Source organism: Podarcis cretensis, assembly GCF_951804945.1.
Source record: "Podarcis cretensis genome assembly, chromosome: 1".
NCBI lineage: Eukaryota > Metazoa > Chordata > Lepidosauria > Squamata > Lacertidae > Podarcis > Podarcis cretensis.
The window spans coordinates 6,354,293-6,377,102 of record NC_137170.1 but is presented as its reverse complement, the minus strand read 5'-3'; the positions used below and the strand labels follow the sequence as shown (position 1 = coordinate 6,377,102).

General features: G+C 47.3%; 1 protein-coding gene across 1 annotated transcript; it reads right to left on the bottom strand.

The window, feature by feature from the left end:
- Positions 1–1,219: 1,219 nt before the first annotated feature.
- MAPK1IP1L (mitogen-activated protein kinase 1 interacting protein 1 like) lies at positions 1,220–21,677 on the bottom strand. Its single transcript, XM_079963087.1, has 4 exons — positions 21,539–21,677; positions 8,067–8,094; positions 5,157–5,864; positions 1,220–3,682 (listed from the first exon to the last, which is right to left on the bottom strand). The coding sequence occupies exons 2-4, from the start codon at positions 8,088–8,090 to the stop codon at positions 3,671–3,673; spliced, it is 744 nt and encodes a 247-aa protein (XP_079819213.1). The 5' UTR covers positions 8,091–8,094; positions 21,539–21,677; the 3' UTR covers positions 1,220–3,670.
- Between the last annotated feature and the right edge of the window lie 1,133 nt (positions 21,678–22,810).

The following is a 22,810-nucleotide window of genomic DNA, read 5'->3' as shown; positions in this document are numbered from 1 at the left end:
CGAGACAGACAGATGCCAACCAGCAATGCATGATCCCTTTTATCCAAATGGTGTCACCAGAGCATCCTTCTCCGCCGCCTTCCAGATGTTTAGGCCTGCCATCTCCCATCAAAGCCCACCCAGGTGCCAGGAGTTGGCAGTTCAAAACATCCGACAGGTACCTGGCTGTGGGAAGGCTGAACCAGAGCAATGCATCTGTCGACCGACCCCTATCTAGTCGCTGCTGTGTTCAGGCAGCGTTTCTGAGGGAGGTGGAAAAGGAAGAGAATGTGGAAATCCGGACACAGGATCTCAGCTTTCAGGAACTGCGGCAGATGCTGGCAGGTCTCCCAAGGGTGTGTTTGTCGCTGACTGGGGTTTCCGCAACCTGCCTGGCCCTCTGCTTCTGCCACTTCCGAGCACCCCAGAATTATGCCAAAGTAGTGAATGGTTACGGGTGGTGCCCTGCACAAACCTCTGCACAGAATCCAGGCTCTCTCTCGGCATGGCATCTGGGCAGAGGTTTAATAAATCTGCAGAGCCCTGAATTCAGGTTTCATCCTCTTAATTTGGAACAGATGAAGCAGCGGCCGGCCAGCCTTTCTGTCCAAGCTGTCTGCAATCCTATACCCACTTACCTGGGAGTAAGTCCCATCAAGTTCAGTGGGGCCTACTTCTGAGTACACCTGCATGGTGCAGCAGAGCCGTATCTTACACGGGGTTTAGGTTCCAGAGCCAACACACAAGGTGAAAACAGTGTATAGCCCAAACCACCCCCTTGTCCTGGCTGAGAGATACCACTGCTTATTTGCACTGGCTGCTGGCCGGGGACAGGACACACACTTTGTGACTCCACTGCATCCCCAACACTTTTGCATGTGCATGATCAATAGGAGCAGAAGGGAGGCTGGACGAGACTTGAAGGCCCTTACAGTTTCAGGTGGGATCTTAGCACCTACTTTTGCAGGAGCTTCAGCCAAGCGGGTTATAGCTGAATTCAAAGACGATGTGATGCGCTCTTAGCCAGGTCTATGGTCTCTCTCCTCTTCCTCTCCAGGGGCACTACAAATCCTGCAGTCTCTACAGAAGACAGCCTCAGGGTGGAGCCACTGAACGCACCTTTGGAAAAGTCTGTCCTATGAGCTTGAGGTTTGGCACGACCACTGGTCTGCTCCAGCCTTGTGGAAAACTCCTGTATCGTTTGTTATTTCCAAGAGTTCATTTTTTTTTAATAAAAAAAAAGCACACAGAAGACATACACGTGGGTTGTCTTAGGCTGGTCTATGGTAGGTACATTCGCATTTCTCTCCTGCACATCTCAGAACCTCGCACGCTTCGGACCTGGAACAAACCACTCCTGCCCTGTCCAAAACCTGATGGAATAGCAATTACGGTAAACGACTCCCAAGTGCTAAACGGTGATTCTGGGGCCTTTCCACAGGTCAATGCATGCCCACGCTTCATTTTAGCTTTTGCATACTTTGGCAAGTCCCTGTTCAGTGCCAATAATGCGTCCCACCCAAACAGGAGAACAAATAACTTTGCTGAATGTGCATGCAGGGCGGGGATTTCGAGCACAGAAGCAGCACAGCACACAGCCTTCAAAGAGCCATATAAGAACATAAAACCAAAGGTTGCTTATTTCTTTTCTTTTCTTTTTGAAAGGTTAGAAGGACTTTTACTTCAGGGTTTATTAGGCTTGGAGTTCTTGACAAAACTGGTGGAGCTGGGGATGTAGAGGGGAATTGTCACCCATCACTAACCTCAATTACCACACCGAACAATATCCGATAGCTGCGGGTGTTGCAAAGTCACATACCACCGAGCAAATCACAACAACAATGAATGTGCTAGCCGGGGGCGGGGGGGGGGAGCATTCTCCCCTCCCCACAACCAAGAAAATACTAGGCTCTGAATTTCTGGGAGGGTGCAATATCCCCATCAGAGAAGTGCAACATGGAAGAAGGAAGGCATGCACCCAAGGGGAAATAAACGCTTGCCACAAACTTACACAAGCACAGACTGGAAAGGCCCCTCCATTCCACACATGCAGATTTTTTTATTTTGTTTGTTTAAACTCCCTGTTCCATGTCCACTCCGCAGCACAGAATCGTAGAGTCGGAAGGAACCCAAAGGGGAACCTAGTCCTGCCATGATTAACCAGTATTTTTTTTTTGCAGCCGCTAGAGAAGAACATCTCATCTCTACTCTACCCAGCCTTGCAATTCTCAGGGGTGAGACACCGATGAGCAACAGGGTGCCCTCCTGCAGAGCCATTTCCCACATTTCTAAATGGTCACTTGCCTATGAATCCTTTGGATGAGCAGACAGAGGTTTGTCAAACAGACAACACAGCTGGTTTTGCAGGCAACTAAACTGTGGGTTTACTGGCAAGTCTGTCCTGTCCTGCAACACTGTTGACGCCAACAGCAACCAGATGAGTGCATGGTGCCATTCCTACAGGGGCTGTCTGAAGGAGGGGTTTACTTGAGCCTAGGGACGAAGTCTGAGAAGCCAGAATGGAAGGGGAAAGTACACACACAGGCAAGTTAAAACTGCTGTTGCAGCCACTGCCCGGTGTTGGCTATACGCAATTTACTTTGTTGAACCAAGATGGCCTGAGAACAGATGTCAGGAGACACCCCCCGCTGCAGAACAACCTTCCTATTTAATCCGATATTAGACTCTGCCATCTGATTTGAGATCAAGACGATAGCACTCAGGTGAAGGTGCAACTGCGCTTTGTGGAGTTCTGATAATAGACACCATCGGTTCCCAAGTGAGGGCAGCGGTTATGCAAGGACCATGGGTTCTGGAGCCACTAAGCAAGAAGAGGATTAATCTGGTCAGATTCCTGCCTCCTGCCTACAATAAACATTTTAATTCCATTTGAAGGACAAAAACAACCAAAAAGTTATCAGGGCTCATCAGTCAACCCAATGGCAGTTTTAAGTCCTAGATTTAATATGTGGACCATTTCAGAAGGAAAATCCATTCTCTTAATGAAAACAGTGAAGTCTAATTCGGCTGGCAGACTAGCCCCTCAGAATGATCTATCCGAACTGCCCGAACACCTAAATTGGGCGGTGCAACGATGTTCACAGCTGCCTGGAGGCTAGACATCAAGTGTCAGATCTAAATCTCTGCCAACTATCTCCCAGAACATGGCTTAAGATAAATTGAATGCGATGTTGAGAACTGCCTCCAGATTAACAAGGTTTGCTTCTTTTCAGTTTGATGAGTGACTCGTAATGTGACTGGCCTATCTGTCCAATAATTTCTCCAGAATACACCGAGTTTATTGAATTGACTTGAATAACCTGAACACACAGACACAAGTCCAGCAATGGCGATGGGTCCAGGCCTTCCATCAAATTCCTGGACTATTCTGGAGCAGTCCTAACCCTCTGGGCAAACAGCCGCATATTCCAAGGTGGGGTCCCCACCTCCCAAGCAAGGATCGGGCAGCTGGGGCATGTTTTATCCTAATTCACTGACAAACAAAAAGGTTACTTCAGCATTTGAACAGAGTCCAGCTTACGCAGAGTCCTCCTCCGTGCCTCAGATGAGCAGGCAGAAGGTGAGCGAGCTCTTTTGAGACTCCAAAAGGTTACAGAAAACGAATGTTTAACTTCTCTTGTAAATAGCAGTTGTAGGTGAGGAGACTGCACTTCATCAGCCCGGCACAAGTTCAACGGTAAGGCTGGGGAAAAGAATAAAAAGAGACAGAGGTCAGTCAGATTCTGCAGTTCCAAGATCAAACTACTGAGGGTTTGCTCCAGACGAAGGGTTGAGGGGTTGACAAATGTGCAAAGCCATTAAACGCGCATTTCTCTCAACAGATCTAAATCTATATCCGAGCCTATTGTGTGCGACTGAGGCCAGTTTATTATCTGCATGGGGAAAAGGACAGTGTTAGACAGGCAGCAGATTCTTTTCTTTTTAAAAAATGATGCTACCAGGGCTGTTCTTGCAGTGACTACAGAACATGCTATGGGGATAGGATTAGTGTTGCATACGGAAATCACACCCGCTGACCAGCAGAAGCCATGCCTAGAGATTCCCTGTTTTTTAGACCATTGTCACTCACCAATAGGTTTTTCCCCTGAAGCATAAGGGCCCTAAATGTGACTCACTGAAATGGGCAGAAGAGGCTATGATCTGCACTTAGCAATGCATCCTTGGCTATTTCCCACCCCCAACAGCAGGGTTGCTGCCATTGGTGGCTACAATGGGGATGTTCTCCCTCCCCTGTGGGAGCTGCTAGGATGCCAGCTGCATTGGAATCACAGGTGGGGAGGGGGCTCCTCCATGACTGCAGTCATGGGATTGTTGTCTATCACATGACAGTGTATGTTTTGACTCCGCAGATTGGGAAGTGACGGAGAAATGATGTTTGTGTTACTGTGTGCCGTGAAGTGGGACTATTGTCCTTTGTCCTTTTTCTCTGCTGTCTGATGCTAGAGATAGAGGGAGCCATGTTGCAGTGCTCCGTGTGTGTTTATATGTAAGTAGATTAGCCAAAATGCTGAGTTGCTGAGTTCTGTTACGCAAGCTGCGAAGACTCTGCGGATCCCTAAGTGTGCCGATGTCTGTTGGCATTGGTCGCCGTGATGTTCAGGGAGAAGAAAGATTTTGAAGCTCCCGAACGATCGACCAGGAGGGAGAGAACATGCCAGTTGGGCATGTGTCTCTGCCAGGGTCTTACTCGAGTGTAGGACGAGCTCCTGACAGCTAGCAGGATTCGCACAGGCATCCAGTTGGCCACCGCAAGAAGATGATGCAGGGCAGAACAAGACACTACGCGTCATAGGGCACTCCAGAAAACACCCCAAGATTCTTTGTGATACGCAGGGATTCCTAAGACAAGCTGCCATGGAAAAGGGAGGGAGGGTTACTCTTTTGATGTTTCTGTTCTAACAATTTGTGCTTTTATCTTGTATTTTTATCTTGTGAACCACCCCCGAGATCTTTTGATGAAGGGACGGTATATCAATCTAATAAATAAATAAAAACCCCAAATAAATACAATAAGGAAAAATAAAGCTTATCAAATTAAAAGCTGCAATTCAACAGCTGCCTCTGAAGAGGTTCACTGGCTCTGATGAAGCACATCTAAAGCTGAGCTGCAAATGAAGGATCTGTTAAGAGAAGAAGAAGCAGCTTGCTGTACTCACATGAAGGCCCCCTGGCATGGACGGAGCTCCAGCGGGCGCAGGTGGCACTTGGTAAGGATTCGGCGGCGTTGGGTACAGTCCTGGAGCCGGATAGGACCCTGTGGGCGGGGGAAATGGGGCTGGTGGCGAAGGCCCCCATGGTCCGGGGGGGACGGCGCCCCACGGCACTGTAGGAGCGGCCCCCGGTGCCTGGGTGGGAGTTGAATACGGCCCTGGGGGTGGGTACGGCACACTAGGCGCAGGGTACTGGCCCCCCACGGCGGGCCCCCACCCTCCTCCGGCAGACATGGACCCCCACGGCCCGACGGCGGCAGCAGGGGGCGCAGCTGGCTCTGCTGGGCCCCCATAGGGCCTGGGGAGTTCTGGGAAGGACATGTTTGGAGGAGGGTACTGGCCAGGTGGGGCAGGGCCTGGGGGCGGGTAAGGGGTGCCGGGAGGGGGGCAAGCTGACCCAGGAGGTGGGAAGGGGGCAGGGGCTCCGGGGGGGAGGGAAGGGTACATTCCCGTGGGAGGGGGTCCAAAAGGGACGTTGGAGGTGGACGTGCTGGGAGGCAGCCCCGACATTGCCGCGGGGGGAGCGCTTGGCGGGTTGTTCCAGGGGTTGGAAGCGGGCCAGGCTTGGGGGGGCTGGCCGGGCTGCTGAGCAGGTTTCGTGTTGCCCAAGGAGGCGTTCTTGGCAGGAGACGTGTCTGGAAGAGCATCCGCCAGCTAGGAAAACGAAACACAGGGTGAGACTCCACCACTGTTGCTACTCCACCAGAGGAGCCTACACTTTATCATCATCATCGCCACCACCATCTCTGGCATCAGCCACATACGAACAACCTCTCATCTCTCTCTAGACTGTTTTGATACCTTCCTTGCTCATCCCACCATCGAAGCACACCCGATTCAAGACATGGGGGAACTCACTGTGCCTTTCCACAGCAAATTCTCTGCCGGTGAGTCCTGACCCAACTCTGGGGCGGCCAGCTTCTCGCTGTGACCCACCAAGATTTCAGCACCTCCGCTTTATTGTTCTTTAAAGAAGGTTAAGGCGATGCGGGTGGCGCTGTGGGCTAAACCACAGAGCCTAGGACTTGCCGATCAGAAGGTCGGCAGTTCGAATCCCCGCGACGGGGTGAGCTCCCGTTGCTTGGTCCCAGCTCCTGCCAACCTAGTACTTCGAAAGCATGTCAAAGTACAAGTAGATAAATAGGTACTGCTCTGGCAGGAAGGTAAACGGCGTTTCCGTGCGCTGCTCTGGTTTGCCAGAAGCGGCTTAGTCATGCTGGCCACATGACTCGGAAGCTGTATGGCGGCTCCCTCAGCCAATAAAGCGAGATGAGTGCCGCAACCCCAGAGTCGGTCACGATTGGACTTAATGGTCAGGGGTCCCTTTACCTTTTTAAGGCGATCAATGGTCAACTCTTAAGTATCCCAGTAAAACCACTTCCAAGTTAACATGTGAACTTGCCGAGTTAAGTGTGCTTTTCTCAAATTTCCCCCAGGTAAGTACATCAGCTCAAACACTGTTCATTATTAAGAGGGAAAAACTATTTAGACAGCTTGGAAATTTTAACAAAGCACATTTTAAAAGTGTTGAAATATATAAAAAAATTAAAAAATTGTCTTAAGAGACCAACTAAGTTTGTTTTTGGTATAAGCTTTCATGTGCATGCACACTTCTTCAGATACACTGAAACAGAAGTCACAGGACCCTTATATATAGTGGGAGGGTGGGGTTTTTAATTATACCTTAAAAAGTGTTGTTATAGTAAGATGACTGTACTTAGTCAGGTCTCTGTTGATTTGGGGAACTGGGAATTTTTCTGCAAACCCACATATCTTACTGGTGGGTCACAATTGTTCAGGCCATTTCCAGTCCATGGTTGCCTGCCTATTCTTTCTCTCCCTCCATTCCACATTTGTTCCATGCTGACGTCGCCTCATGTCTCCATGGTTTAGGCCCTGCCTTCCCTTCTTCAGAAAAGCTTTCTCCTAAACCTTCTGCCTCCTCTTATCAGGGCTCCTACCACACACTTGTCGGATGGACAATCTCAACCTCCACCCCCCCCCCCAACAACGCAGGTTATAGTCCCAGTGGGCAGAGATTAACCACTAACATTATGTGGGATGGGGGAGGTTAACTGCATTAACAAAATGAAGCAGTCCAACCGTAACATTCAAGGGTCAGCGTAAAAAGCTATAGCAACTTAATGTGCTTCTTTCCCCATAAAAAATTCAGCTCTTGGGTTTGCATTGGAATACACACCATCATCCGTTCAAACATCGGAATTGGTCTCAATACAATCACACATTGGTTGCAACCAGGGTGGATAAAAATCATTGATTTTTTAAAAAAAAAATATGATTTTTTAAAATTTAAATTGGATTTTTAAAATAAAATGCTTTTTGGGGGGAAATCTTTCTAAGTATAGTTTTCTATTTAAGTTACATTATAGTCCAAAGGCTATTCATCAGGAAATAAGGATTTGTTTTAAGTTTTTCATGGGTGCCCAAAACTCAGTCTAAGTTTTTGTTTTTGTTTTTTAAAAAAACAACGTTTAACCACATCAGTTAACAAACATGGATGCATATGTACAATGTTATTGTTTCAGTTAAATAAATTGTTTAAATTGTTATTTAAATATACAGCAGAAAAGTTGTCCAAATATAAAGTTAACTTATTAAACCTCACAATAATTTCATAATTATCTGTCTATGTATTTCTAATAGTATAACCAAATCAGTAATTTTTGATAAACCTGTAGAAACTACTCCAAAAATTTATTATTCCAAAAATGAAACCTTCATATGGTTTTAAATATTAAGATTATACCAGCAAGAATGAGTATTTCTGTAAAAAAATGATTTAAATTAACTCCACTCTGGTTGCAACTTAGAAAGTAGCCAACTTGGAAGACTTACCGAGAAGTCGTCAGCAGCTGACATTTTCCTGTAAAAGAAATAAATGAGATTGGTTTAATGCAGAATTTCAGACTACAGCAGGCATGTAATTTAGATGAAGCACATTTTGGTGCACAAATGAGAGTTCTTGAACTGCACATCATTAAGCCCTTGCATGCTCAGCCACCTTCACCATCAACTGGGTTCCTACAAACCACTACAGTCGCACCTTGGTTGCCAAAAAGAATGTGTTCCAGGAGTCCGTGAGACTCCCAGAACCGTTCAAAAACCAAGGCGTGACTTCCAATTGTCTGCAGGAGCTGCAGAAGCCGTGCCGGATGTTTGGCTTCTGAAAATCATTCAAAAACCAGAACACTCACTTTCGGTTTTCGATCACTCAGAAGCTGAAACGTTCAGCAACTAAGCAGTTTGAGATCCAAGGTACGACTGTATTTGAGAGTCACTACCCGCAGCCACCGTATCAGTGCCATCAGTGTCAGTATTATTATTAATGGGACTTATTAGTCACTTGTTACCAGAGATACAGTTAAAAACATAAATATACAATATCATAAAAGGAAAAGAAAGAAGTCACATACAACAACGTTTGTATAAATCAAAACAACCCCACCTAACATTGGTAGCATCTTGTAAAACCACAAATCATCTTATTGGTTTGACCCGCTAGACACAGTGATGGCCAGACTTGGCCCTCCAGCTGTTTCGGGACTACAACTCCTGAGCATCTGCCACTGCCATTCACCCCTGGCTTAAATGCTGCACAATAACTTGAGAAAAATCTATCCCATATTTATTCCCCCGAGGGAGTGTTGAAAATGTACAACAAGCACAATCAAACCATGAGCTAAACAGTTAAGTTTCAACAGTAAAATCGGTAATCACAACAGGCATCCAGAAAGTTCAGCAGATCAGCAGGGAAACAATCCTCCATCCATTCAGCTTCCCTCAAAAGCCTCCCTAGAGATCTGGGTCTTCATCTGGCACCAGCCAGCATATAGAAGTGGGGTCATTTGGCTCTCCCTGAGGAAGGCACGCCAAAGAGGTACAATGGAAGAGGCTAAGGCCTCAGACCCAGTTGCCAAACCTGAAAACAATGCCTTATATATTATGCTGAACAGAAGATCCATGAGGGTACATATGGGAGGTAGTTGTTCTTCAGGAACCCTTAATTATAGTTAAGAGCAGGAGCAGATGCTCCCCCCAAATTCAGCATACTCCTGTTTCCCACATGATCCACCCATTCTGGCCATCCTAACATAACTGGGGTAATGAGGGATCCAGATAGGAGTGGCAAAATCACCACTCCACACCCAATGAGGCAACACAGAGGAGCCCTGCTGAATGCCCTGATGCACAGGAATCATAAAATCATAGAGTTGGAAGAGACCACAAGGGCCATCGAGTCCAACCCCCTGCCAAGCAGGAAACACCATCAGAGTACTCCTGACATATGGTTGTCAAGCCTCTGCTTAAAGACCTCCAAAGAAGGAGACTCCACCACACTCCTTGGCAGCAAATTCCACTGTCAAACTGCTATTACTGTTAGGAAGTTCTTCCTAATGTTTAGGTGGAATCTTCTTTCTTGTAGTTTGGATCCATTGCTCCGTGTCCGCTTCTCTGGAGCAGCAGAAAACAACCTTTCTCCCTCCTGTATGTGACATCCTTTTATATATTGGAACATGGCTATCATATCACCCCTTAACCTCCTCTTCTCCAGGCTAAACATGCCCAGCTCCCTTAGCCGTTCCTCATAAGGCATCGTTTCCAGGCCTTTGACCATTTTGGTTGCCCTCCTCTGGACACGTTCCAGTTTGTCAGTGTCCTTCTTGAACTGTGGTGCCATCCTACAACCCATCCAGATCAATACCAGGTACCCATAATATCAGAGGCAGTCTACCTAGGAATACCACTTGCAGGGGAAATGCAGGTGGGGGGGGGAATGCGGTTGTGCCCAGGTCCTGCTTGTGGGCTTCCCATGGGCATGCATGGCTGCTGTGAGAACAGGATGCCCTTGGTCTGACGCAGCAGGAATCTTCTTGATCAGGCATAGGCAAACTCTGGCCCTCCAGATGTTTGGGACGACACTTCTCATCATCCCTAACTAAAAGGACCAGTGGTCAGGGATGATGAGTATAGTTCCAAACATCTGGAGGGCCAGAGTTTGCCTATGCTCTTAATAGGTAAAAAGGTAAAGGATCCCTGGACAGTTACTGTTAGTTTCCGTTTCTCTCACTGAGCAGCTGCTTGCAGTCACAGGACTGTTTACATTCCAGAGAGTCCAGATACTGTTGGATTCTCCCAGGAAAGGGAGACGGGATGTGACGTTTCCTTTGTTCTTTCGTTTCTTTTGTTCAGTTGCTCTCTGCTTCTCACAGAGAGGAGATGTGTTTTTCTTTGCTCTCTGTATAGCTTAGTAATAAAGTATAGCAATGTAGCCCATATCTGACTCATCCTTCTGTTGTGGACTTCGTTGTTTTAATGCACTGCTGGGCTCAAAGGAAGATGAGCCATATCAGCTCGGACGACTGGAGCTGAAATTCTAACAGTTACGTCCAGTCAAAGGCGACTATAGGGTTGTGGTGCTCATCTGGCTGCTGCCGCTCTGCCGTGAGTTTGTGGGGAGGACCGCTCCCCCTTGAAGCCCTTTTTCCACCTTGGGCTTGGGGGTGGGCCCCATACTCCAGCACAGCATATAAGGCTCCAAGGAGGCCTGGGACATTGCTGCTGCCGCTCTGCCAATGAGTCTTGGGGAGGACCGCTCCCCCTGCAATGCCCATTTTCCACCTTAGGCCTGGGCCCCATACTCACTACCAGTGTATAAGGCTCCAAGGAGGCCTCTGGTATATGGGGTGGGTGTTTATTTGGGTGTGGGAATTTGTTTAATTTAATTTAATTATGTTGTGTTTGTAACTTTCTTTGTTTTTTGTTTTTACTGTTTTATTGTTCTGTTGGTTTGTTTTTTGTATAGGTTTTATTTTGATTTTAAGGGGTGGGGCCAGGGCTGCCTGGGAGTGGGTCCCAGCAAACAAAATGGCTGGGGCAGGTTCCACAGGACAAGCGATCTCAGTGATCACGGGTAGGAGGAGTTACGCTAAGACCAGACCATGTCATTACCGAGGAAGCAGGCTTAGTCGTTGCTTGAGGACTATCCCCGCCTCCAGGTCTGGTCCTGACCGTATGGATACTGGAATCAGCAAGGGATACCCACATGACCTGAAGGTGCTGCTGTGCAATGCCAGGTCAATGATTCGTAAGACCACTGCCATCCATGACTTGATCATGGATGGAGGACTTGACCTGGCATGTGTAACAGAGACTTGGTTGGATGAAGCAGATGGGCCTGTCCTTGCCGCCGTTTGTCCACCAGGTTTCTCTTACGCACAGCAACCTAGGTCATGTGGGCGGGGAGGGGGGGTTGCAGTGATTTTTAGGAAGTCATTAGTTTGCACCAGGCGTCCTATTGGGAAGACCCAGTTTTCCGAGTGCATGTTCTGGAAGTTGGGCAATAGGGGCAGTACAGGATTCCTTTTGGTGTACCGACCTCTCCGCTGCACCAAGGATTCCCTGCCCGAGCTGCTTCAGGTCGTGGCAGATGTTCTCCTGGAGACACCTAGCTTGGTTGTCCTAGGGGATTTTAACATCCATGCCGACACGACCTTACAAGGGGCCGCTCGGGACTTCGTGGAAAGCATGGCCTCCATGGGGCTGTCCCTGAATAAGTCTGGCCCAACCCATAGCCGCGGACATGCCTTGGACCTGGTGTTTACCTCTATGGATGTTGGTGATCTGACACTAAGTAAAAGCGAAACGAAAGAAGTGCCATGGTCAGATCACTTCCTGGTGCAACTGGACTTCTCCGTGACCGTTCCCCTCTGCAGGGAGGTGAGACCGATTCAGATGGTCCGCCCCCGCCACTTAATGGATCCAAATGGTTTCCAGAGAGTGGTAGGGGATGTTTTATCCCATGTTGATGGCCTTTCAGCTGATTCCCTGGTGGCCCGCTGGAATGTGGAGTTAACCAGGGCTATTGACTGTTTGGCTCCGAAGCGCCCTCTCCGATTGCATGGAGTCCGAACAGCCCCGTGGTTTTCCACGGATCTGAGGGCAATGAAACAATCGTTGAGACGGCTAGAGCGCCGGTGGCAGATGACCCATTCTGAAGCTGACCGGACACAGGTTAGAGCTCAATGTCGAGCCTACCAAGTGGCGGTAGCGACGGCGAAGAAGACTTTCTTCACCGCCTCTATTGCATCTGCAGAAAACAGCAGCAGGAGACTTTTTCAGGTGGTCCGCAATTTAGCGGAACCACCTGCTACATCGGAGCCCAGTACGGGCCACATGATCTCCTGCAATGATTTTGCAAAGTTTTTTGCAGATAAAGTCACTCAGATTCGGGAAGAGGTAGACTCCACCGTGGGAGCAGGGCCGAGGCGAGAGAGTGCTAGAGACCTGTCTAGTCAAGTTGCGTGGGATCAATTCCAATCTGTTACCTCCGAGGATATGGACAGGCTGCTTGGACGAGTGAAACCAACCACCTGTCTCCTTGATCCTTGCCCATCCTGGCTCATAAAAGCTAGCCGGGAAGGGCTAGGCGATGGGCTTCGTGGAGTGGTGAATGCTTCCCTCCATGAGGGAGCCTTCCCAGACCCGCTGAAAGAGGCGGTTATTAAACCGCTTCTTAAAAAAAATCTTTAGATGCGGCCACGATGGCCAACTATCGCCCAGTCTCAAATCTTCCATTCTTGGGCAAGGGTTAGGGTTGAGCGAGTGGTTGCTGAACAACTCCAGGCACGCCTGGAAGAAGTGGACCATTTGGATCCCTTCCAGTTGGGATTCAGGCCTCATCATGGGACTGAAACTGCCTTGGTCGCACTGGTTGATGATCTCCGGCGGGCTAGGGACAAAGGTGAGAGCTGTTCCCTAGTTCTGCTGGATCTCTCAGCAGCGTTTGATACCATCGACCATAACATCCTTCTGGACCGTCTTGAGGGCCTGGGAGCTGGGGGCACTGTCATACAGTAGTTCCGCTCCTTTTTCCTGGGCCGTGTTCAGAAAGTGGTGGTGGGGGATGAGTGTTCAGACCCCTGGGCTCTCACTTGTGGGGTGCCTCAGGGTTCTGTCCTCTCCCCCATGCTTTTCAACATCTATATGCAGCCGCTGGGAGAGATCATCAGGAGATTTGGGCTGGGTGTTCATCAGTATGCAGATGATACCCAGCTCTACCTCTCTTTCAAATCAGAACCAGTGAAGGCGGTGAAGGTCCTGTGTGAGTGCCTGGAGGCGGTTGGAGGTTGGATGGCGGCTAACAGATTGAGGTTGAATCCTGACAAGACAGGAGTACTGCTCTTGGGGGACAGGGGGCGGGCTGGTGTGGAGGATTCCCTGGTCCTGAATGGGGTAACTGTGCCCCTGAAGGACCAGGTGCGCAGCCTGGGAGTCATTTTGGACTTGCAGTTGTCCATGGAGGCACAGGTTAAATCTGTGTCCAGGGCAGCTGTTTACCAGCTCCATCTGGTACGCAGGCTGAGACCCTATCTGCCTGCGGACTGTCTTGCCAGAGTGGTGCATGCTCTGGTTATCTCCCGCTTGGACTACTGCAATGCGCTCTACGTGGGGCTACCTTTGAAGGTGACCCGGAAACTACAACTAATCCAGAATGCAGCAGCTAGACTGGTGCCTGGGAGCAGCCACCGAGACCACATAACACCGGTCTTAAAAGACCTACATTGGCTCCCAGTATGTTTCCGAGCACAATTCAAAGTGTTGGTCCTGACCTTTAAAGCCCTAAATGGCCTCGGCCCAGTATACCTAAAGGAGCATCTCCACCCCCATCGTTCTGCCCGGACACTGAGATCCAACACCGAGGGCCTTCTGGCGGTTCCCTCACTGCGAGAAGCCAAGTTACAGGGAACCAGGCAGAGGGCCTTCTCGGTAGTGGCACCCTCCCTGTGGAACGCCCTTCCACCAGATGTCAAAGAGAACAACAACTATCAGACTTTTAGAAGACATCTGAAGGCAGCCCTATTTAGGGAAGCTTTTAATGTTTGATGTATTAGAGGATTTTAATTTTTTTTGGAAGTCGCCCAGAGTGGCTGGGGAAGCCCAGCCAGATGGGTGGGGTACAAATAATAAATTATTATTATTATTATCTCGTTTTCAGGCCGAGGGAGCTGGCGTTTGTCTGTAGACAGCTTTCCGGGCTAAACCGCTAAACCGCTTCTGGCACAACGGAACACCGTGACAGAAACCAGAGCAGCACGGAAATGCTGTTTACCTTCCCACCACAGTGGTACCTATTTATCTACATGCGCTGCCGTGCTTTCAAACTGCTAGGTTGGCAGGAGCTGGGGCAGAGCAGCGGGAGCTCACTCTGTTGCAGGGATTTGAACCGCCGACCTTCTGATCAGCAAGCCCAGGAGGCTCAGTGGTTAAGACCACAGCCCCACCCGTGTCCCTGATGATATCTTAACTGCAGTAGAGGCACTTGTGCAAGATACAAATATTGGGTGGGACAGATCTCTTGGCAGAAGGCTCCGTTCTTACTCACACTTGCATGTGTGTGTATAACATTTCTTTCTTCTGGATTTGTACCCAATGTTGGTCCTACTCAAAGCAGAGCCACTAGAGCCAGTGGACAAGGCAAACTTAGGTCCATTAATCCCAATGGATTAATCTAGTCAGACAACAGCAACCCTTAGTTTCCAAGAAGAGAAGCAGGGAAGTAACAGAAATACTGAATTACTCTAGCAGAGGAGTGGTATCCAAGAGTTATTCCTCCCTCCCCATCCTGATCAATACTCAGGCAAAGCCTAAAAATAGAACAGCTTCTCAGCACTAATTGCTGGCTTTGATGACCTCTGTGCTGCCACACCCATGCCATGAATGAGGAAGGGGAATGGAGAAGACAGGCAAGACCTTTAAGCCAGCTGCTGACTAAGCCTTGGATTGGCACAGCTATGACCAGAATGACAGAGATGCAAAGGTCCTTGGTACTAGCTACACAGCCGCACCCACCAAGGGAAGCCAGGAATTCTGCAACAGTGAAACTGGATTATAAAACAAGTGCACACAAGCGACTGAAACTAATTCAGCCTGGCTGCACAACTTCCCTAGGACTTTTGGATGCTTTTGTGGTAGAGACATGTTAGTGGGTTGGAGGAAGTGCTCAAATAAGGCAGGGGCAAATGAAATCTGAGAGAACAGGGTGACGACAGTAAGCTAAGTTCTCTTGTTGATCAGACCAGGAAGCAACCCCAACCAAGTTTTGACCTGCTCTGGTTTAATGCTATTCCAAGAATCTTCTTTGCTGATCTGATCCTTTGGTCAGAGCTGAGTGAATCACTGTCTCATATACTTCAGCCCATAGAGTGTCAAGACTAATCTGAATTCTGATGGTGGCCATGTTCAGACATAATAATAAACTATGATTTATCATTATGGGATTGAACCTGGACAAGTCTCAGGCTCTCACACGACCTTCCTCCCCTGCCCTACCCTGACCATAAGGGGATCAAAAGACTTTGCCTCCATTTTCAATTGGCCACAGTTTAGTGGTACGTCCAACCTTGAAGTTCATTTTAACTATGGTTTACTGAAACAAGTAAGGTTCATAAAGCAAGGATTGAAGTTTGTCTGTTTCAGCAAGACAACCCACAGTTTGCTTGGGTTAGAAAAAAATGCTAAACCGTGGTTTGTTAGAAACTGAAGCAAAAGCTTCCGAGGGAGAGAAACGTGATTCTGATGCATTCAAAGGACCAACCAGCCGACCCCTTCACAACAGCTAATCATACCAACCTATGAACAAACGATAGTGTATCTGGAACCCTGTGTTATTTTTCTTGTCTGCAAATTGTCTAGCTGCTGAAATCTCAGCAGACAGCACAGAGCTAAATTGTCTCAATTCCCTCATGGCTTAGCTTAAATTGTTTCATTGTTGGCAACCATTTGGCACCACTTCACTAGAAGCAAAACAGCACTTGTGATCAACAAGTATCTCCAGAGGTGGTGCAGTTTCAGCTTTTAAGTGCCTCATTAAACCTTGCCCTACAAAATAATCTTAGGTGGAAGGAATCATCCTAGCAGAATGGAAAACTGTGGTCAGTTATTTACGTAAGAACCATGATGATGGGGAAACCCAGCTAGATGGGCGGGGTATGAATAATAAATTATTATGATTATTATGTCACAAGCCCAAATAAAGAATAAGAAAATGCACCAACATACTACATTATTGCTTAAACATACTGAGCCCTAGGGAATGGGAGGGAGGGAAATACCATCATTTAACTGGAATCTGTTTTTGAATAAGCCATTTCTGGAAGTGCCAGAACTCCTACGCCCATAAAAAACCCCTCAGTGATAGAAGACACCTGAGGCCCCCACACAATTTGATGTGGAAGGGGGGGGGGAGCGTTTTCCATCCGATTTGGTCCTAGAGATGCAGAATGCTGTGGTACAAAAAGCATTACAGAAACAGAGAGGTACTTTAGACGTCTAACTGAATGTTGCAGTAGGGATTCACAAGCCATACAGTGCACGTTAACACGTATGGTGACAGCTTGCTTTCTAGATTGCCACAGGAGTGCAAATATTGATCGTGGGTCTCCATGAAGTTTATGAAGCGTGTGTGTTAACAAACAGCAAAGCAAGAGGGCATACCTGATCTTTATACACACAAACACTAAAGGGTGTGCCAGCAGAGAAAGTGTTTGTTCATACATAAAATACAGCTATTATTTAGGTATTAGAGAGAAGAGCGACATGGGAGACCTGTGATGGCATCACAGCTGTAATTCTAGGCACATTCCTCTGGCAGCGGAACTCACTAGCATTTACTTTCTAGTAAACATGGCTAAATTCCAAGCCCCACAGCTACAGCATCTCATTTACAATTGCCAGCAACACTTTGTATCAGTGTCTTGATGCATGAGAGTGGTTTGGGTTTTTTCCTAGATAGAAACTACTACTACTACTAATTAATTAAATTTATATACTGCCTTTTATCAGAGGATCACAGGATGGTTTACAGTATAAAAACACAAAAATGCATAACATAATAACAAACAAAACAGTTTAAAAGGCCAAAGGCCTGAGAAAAGAGGAATGTTAATATTTGGCACCTAAAGATAAGTAATGAAGGTGCAAGGCAAGCCTCACCAGAGAGGGAATTCCACAAGTGGGGAGCCACCATAGAAAAGGCCTGTTTATTGTGTTTCCACCCTCCAGACCTCTTGTGGAAGGGGCATGCAAAGAAGGGCCTCAGGTGATGATGATCACAGGGTCTGGATCAGTTCATATGGGGAAAGGTGGTCTTTGAGGTACAGTAAACCCGCAACTGAGGGGACGCAGGTGGCGCTGTGGGTTAAAGCCTCAGCGCCTAGGACTTGCCAATCGAAAGGTCGGCGGTTCGAATCCCTGCGGCGGGGTGCGCTCCCGCTGCTCGGTCCCAGCGCCTGCCAACCTAGCAGTTCGAAAGCACCCTCGGGTGCAAGTAGATAAATAGGGACCGCTTACCAGCGGGAAGGTAAACGGCGTTTCCCTGTGCGGCTCTGGCTCGCCAGAGCAGCGATGTCACGCTGGCCACGTGACCCGGAAGTGTCTCCGGACAGCGCTGGCCCCTGGCCTCTTAAGTGAGATGGGCGCACAACCCCAGAGTCTGTCAAGACTGGCCCGTATGGGCAGGGGTACCTTTACCTTTAAACCCGCAACTTATGTGGGGGTCATCTTTCAAAGATCGTGCCTTAAGCCAAAATCGTCTATAATCAAAACATACTGGGTTCAATAGCGGGGGGGGGGGGGTTGCCAAAGTCTTTTTTCCACAAATGCTTGTCCCCTTTTAATTTGTTTTTGTTTTGTGCCAAATGTATGAAGCTGAACGTGCACAAGTTAAATCTGCGTAAGTTGTGGTCTTACTGTATTGCGGTCCTGAGCTGTTTAAGGATTTATAGGCCATAAACAGCACTTTGAATTGGGCCCGGAAACTAATTGGCAGCCAGCACAGTCAGGCCAGAAATAAATTTTCTTCAATCTGCTCTAATAACAAAGGGCAGGCATCCCCATCGCAACTTTGCCAGGCATTCCAAGCACAGGGAAAGGGCTGTGGTTTCTGTCAAATGGTGATATTCAGGGGTTCTCACACATTAGTCAGCTGTAGCTTGGGATGCCTCAGGTAATTTCCATGCACCTTTACTTCCTCCCCAGGGGTGCGATCACTGACCTATATTTAGGTCCTCACGGATTTATCACCAAGGATATGCAAGTCTTCTTCCTTACTCCAATAAGCACGCAGCCAGGTCACCTAGGTTTCCACCTAGGCTTACTTCAGCCTGCACTCATGGATTGATAAACCACTGATGCAGAGCTTAGATTGCTCAAAGGTATTTCCTCCTTAATCCTTACATAAGGCTGCAAGGTAAAGCAGTATCATGGCTTTCCCCAACATCCCCCCCCCCTTACTACAGGTTAAGGTGATGTACCTGAGGCATATGTACGATGGAGACATGGGGACTACCTGGTCCTCAGCTCAGGACTCTCCCAGCTGCCACCCCCCTCCCCTGCATGTGGTTAAAATAACATATTCTTCCCCTATTAACTCTATTTCCCCAGCACCTGTGTTGGAATCAAGGCTTGAGCCTTAAGAACAAAAGGCCACCCTGCTGGAGGAGGCCTGTTCTCACAGTCGCTGACCAGATATCTTGCTGGATCAAGCCAGCTGTCCATCTAGTTGTTCTCACAGAGGCTAAACAGGTGCTTACAGAACAACAGCCCACCCCCACTTCATAGCTGTCAACATTTCCCTTTTTTAAAGGGAAATTCCCTTATTCCGAATAGGATTCCTCACACGAAAAGGGAAAAGTTGACAGCTATGCCACTTGCAAATGGTATTCACTGGTACTTTATCCTGACCCTTCCAATAATCAGCTTCCTCAGGTGTCCTAAAGAGTTATAATATCATGAGAATGAAAACTATCCGCTTTTTCCACACCATGCATAATCTTGTATGATCCTATCACACACACATTATCCAACCTTTCTTCTAAACTGAAAAAAGCAGCAAATGCAGCAACCTTTCCAATGGGGGGGGGGGTGTTTTGCATTGCTCCACTCCCTTGATCTATCTTTTGTCATGGCTTCAACAACACTAAATAAAAAGAACTACATATATAGCTCCCCTTGATTATTTTGGTTGCCCTTCTCAAAACCTTTTCCAGGGCAGTATGTAATTGTAGCAGTAACAGTAATAATAAACAAGAGAGACAACTGACTGGGGAGCAAATCTGACCATGGATAACCTGAACCCTTGTAAAATAAAAAAATTCCTTCCAGTAGCACCTTAAAGACCAACTAAGTTAGTTCTAGGTGTGAGCTTTCGTGTGCATGCACACTTCTTCAGATACACTGAAACAGAAGTCACCAGACCCTTCTATATAGTGAGAAGGTGGGGAGGGGTATTACTCAGAAGGGTGGTGGGATTGGGTGATTGGCAGATAGCTGTGATGAGCCTGTTGACGACTCTTAACGACTGCAAAAGGTCTTACAGGAAAAAGCAAGGGGTGAGAAGGTGAAAAATGGCTTTGTCATGTATAATGAGATAAGAATCCAATGTCTTTGTTCAGACCAGGTCTCTCCATGGTTTTAAGTTTGGTAATAAGTTGCAATTCAGCAGCTTCTCTTTCCAGTCTATTTCTGAAATTCCTTTGTAATAGAACAGCTACTTTGAGATCTTGTATAGAATGTCCTGGGAGATTGAAGTGTTCTCCTACTGGTTCTGAGTAATACCCCTCCCCACCTTCTCACTATATAGAAGGGTCTGGTGACTTCTGTTTCAGTGTATCTGAAGAAGTGTGCATGCACACGAAAGCTCATACCTAGAACTAACTTAGTTGGTCTTTAAGGTGCTACTGAAAGGAATTTTTTTATTTTGTTTTGACTATGGCAGACCAACATGGCTACCTATCTGTAACTGAACCCTTGTACTCCAGCTCTACCGTTGAGATCAGGAGTGTTGTTGAGGCTCATCTGACGGCAACAAAAAGCAGACCCTTCATTACCATGGGCCCAGTCCTGCGAAACTCCCTGCCAACAGAAATTCAGAGGGAATCCTCCTACCGAAAACATTCCTGTTTAGGCAAGCCTGCCCAGGCGCTCAGAAAGCTGAGGTGACTTTGACCTGCTTTCGCATTTTAACTTTTGGTCTGCGTCAAAGTTGGGCTGTGGGTCTTTCTCGATTTCTGTATTGGGAAGTTTTTAATGCCTGGTGTTTTATTATGTTTTTCCATGTGCAGGAACCACGGGCAGGGTATAAATACTAAATATTATTATCTTTATTCCACTTAATTGGTATATTGTTAAATCCCATGCTGATCATTTTTATTGTCTATGTGAAGAACTATGCAGAAACTCTGGTTTTAGTATGCTGTTTGCCACAATAAACATTGATGATAATATTAGTATTATTCCACTTAAATATCATATTGATTGTTAAATCCCATGTTGATCGTTTTTACTGTCTGTGTAAAGAACTATGCTGAAATTCTGGTTTTAGTATGCTGGCTGTTGGCTGTAAGAAACATTGATGTTGGTATTATTCTTATTATTTATTATTCCACTTAAATAGCATATTGATTGTTAAATCCCATGCTCATCGTTTTTATTGTCAGAAATTCTGGATTTAGTATACTGGCTAAATCCATTTAGTATACTGGCTAAATCTATTATGGCTGTTTGCCATAATAAACATTTTTTTTTAATGCATATTTATTAAGGTTTTTTGAATACACATGTGTAAATATTAAACAACATTTCTTATATCATAACATAATTTCGTCGTCGCTTCTTTGGACTCCCTCGCATCTCCCGCTCCCACTTACGTCGTTACAAAAAAAATTTTTCCAAGCAAATTACCCACTTGTTTACAATCTTATCTCCGCTCGTTTAAATAAAATCTAGCAATTCTCCAAAAAATTTATATTTTCCTTAATCTCACTTATCATCAAAATCAGATCTAATTCAGTGGTGGGCAATTATTTATGATCTAGCATCCTTCTTAAAATTCAACCAAATTACAATATTTTTGTAAATAAATCTTGAATTTCCTCCAGTCCTCCTCAACCCTCTCTTCTCCCAGGTCTCGGATTCTGCCAGTCATCTCGGCCTGTTTGCCATAATAAACATTGATGAGGAGAATAATAATAATAATAGTAACATTTCGCCTTTCTGGTCTTATTTTTTTTGGGAACCGCTTTGAGGTTGCTTTCGGCCCTATGACCAGGCGGGGTGCAGATTTCCTGAAGCAAATCAACAAAGGGACCGGGGAGCCCGAGGGGCGAAGGGAGGCTGGGGCTGCCGGGGGCCGCTCTCTGTTCCCACGGGGGCCGCCCCTTCCCCCTCACGAGACGCGCCCTCCCCTCCCCTCCCCACCGCCCCCCCCTCGCCTCAGCCGGGCCCCTTCCCCCCCCCATGGCGGGGCCTACCTGGGCGCGCGCGTCGAGGAAGCCCCGCCACAGACGCCGCCGCCGCCGCTTCTCCTCCGCCTCTTCCCTCAATGCCCTTCCTGAAGCAGCCGGAAGCGGAAATGAGCCTCGCTCTCGCTCTCTCCCGAGCACCGCTACGCCCTCCTTCGCCAGCCGGAAGCGGAAACGCGTCGCGAGGGAAAAGGGGGGAGGGGGCCTGGTCGCGTGACGCTGCCCCTCCCCCTCTGCCTTCGCCACCGAGCAGGCGCGGAGTTGGGCCCCGCCCCCTCCGTCGAAGTCGCTCCGAGTCTCTCCCCCGCCCCTCGCCGGGGACACGTGACGGCAGCCCCGCCCTCACCCAGGCGCCGCGGGCGCCGGAAGAGGTGGAGTCGCTGTGGTGCCCCCTGCTGGCCGGAGGAGGGAACTGCACGTATCTCCGGTGGGCCGGAGAGGTTTCGAACTCAGTACCTTGAGTGGTAATTTTTAAGAGCTGCATAATACATATATATATATGTGTGTGTGTGTGTGAGTCTATCCAGCTCTCTGTCTAAAATATAATAGTGTGGTGTGTATATATTATATATTATATATATATCATAGAATACAATAATAATAATAATAATAATAATAATAATAATAATAATAATTTATATCCCGCCCTCCGAAGCCGGGCTCAGAGCGGCTAACAACAGTAAAATAATACAGTATTCTAAAATCATGTGTCTATCTATCTATGTGTGTCTGTGTGTGTATTGTTGTGAACTGCCCTGAGACCTATGGGTATATGGCAGTAGATTTAATAAATAATAATAATAATAATAATAATAATAATAATAATTTATTTATTTATTTAAGGGGCTGAGAAATCACTTGTGCAAACACGGGAACTGGGTGCAGGATTCCACATGTGGAGAAAGCAGCTTTTTCATCTCGTGCCTCTCCCACCCCTCCCCAGGCACCCACCCAGAGAAGTTTCTAGTCCCTAAAGATCTGAAGGCAGGCCTGACGGAGGACAGGCCAGAAGGCTGGTTGAATAAAGATAAATTTTTAATAAATTTTTAAAAACACCTCCCAGCAGATGTCAAGGCAATAAACAACTATTTTACTTTTAAAAGACAACTGAAGGCGCCCCTGTTTAGGGAAGTTTTTAATGTCTGACGCTGTATTGTTTTTAATATTCGGTTGGAAGCTGCCCAGAGTGGCTGGGGAAACCCAGCCAGATGGGTGGGGTATAAATAATAATTTTTTTAAAAAAAATCAATCCATAAGGGGACTGTCATTAACAGCTGCTTC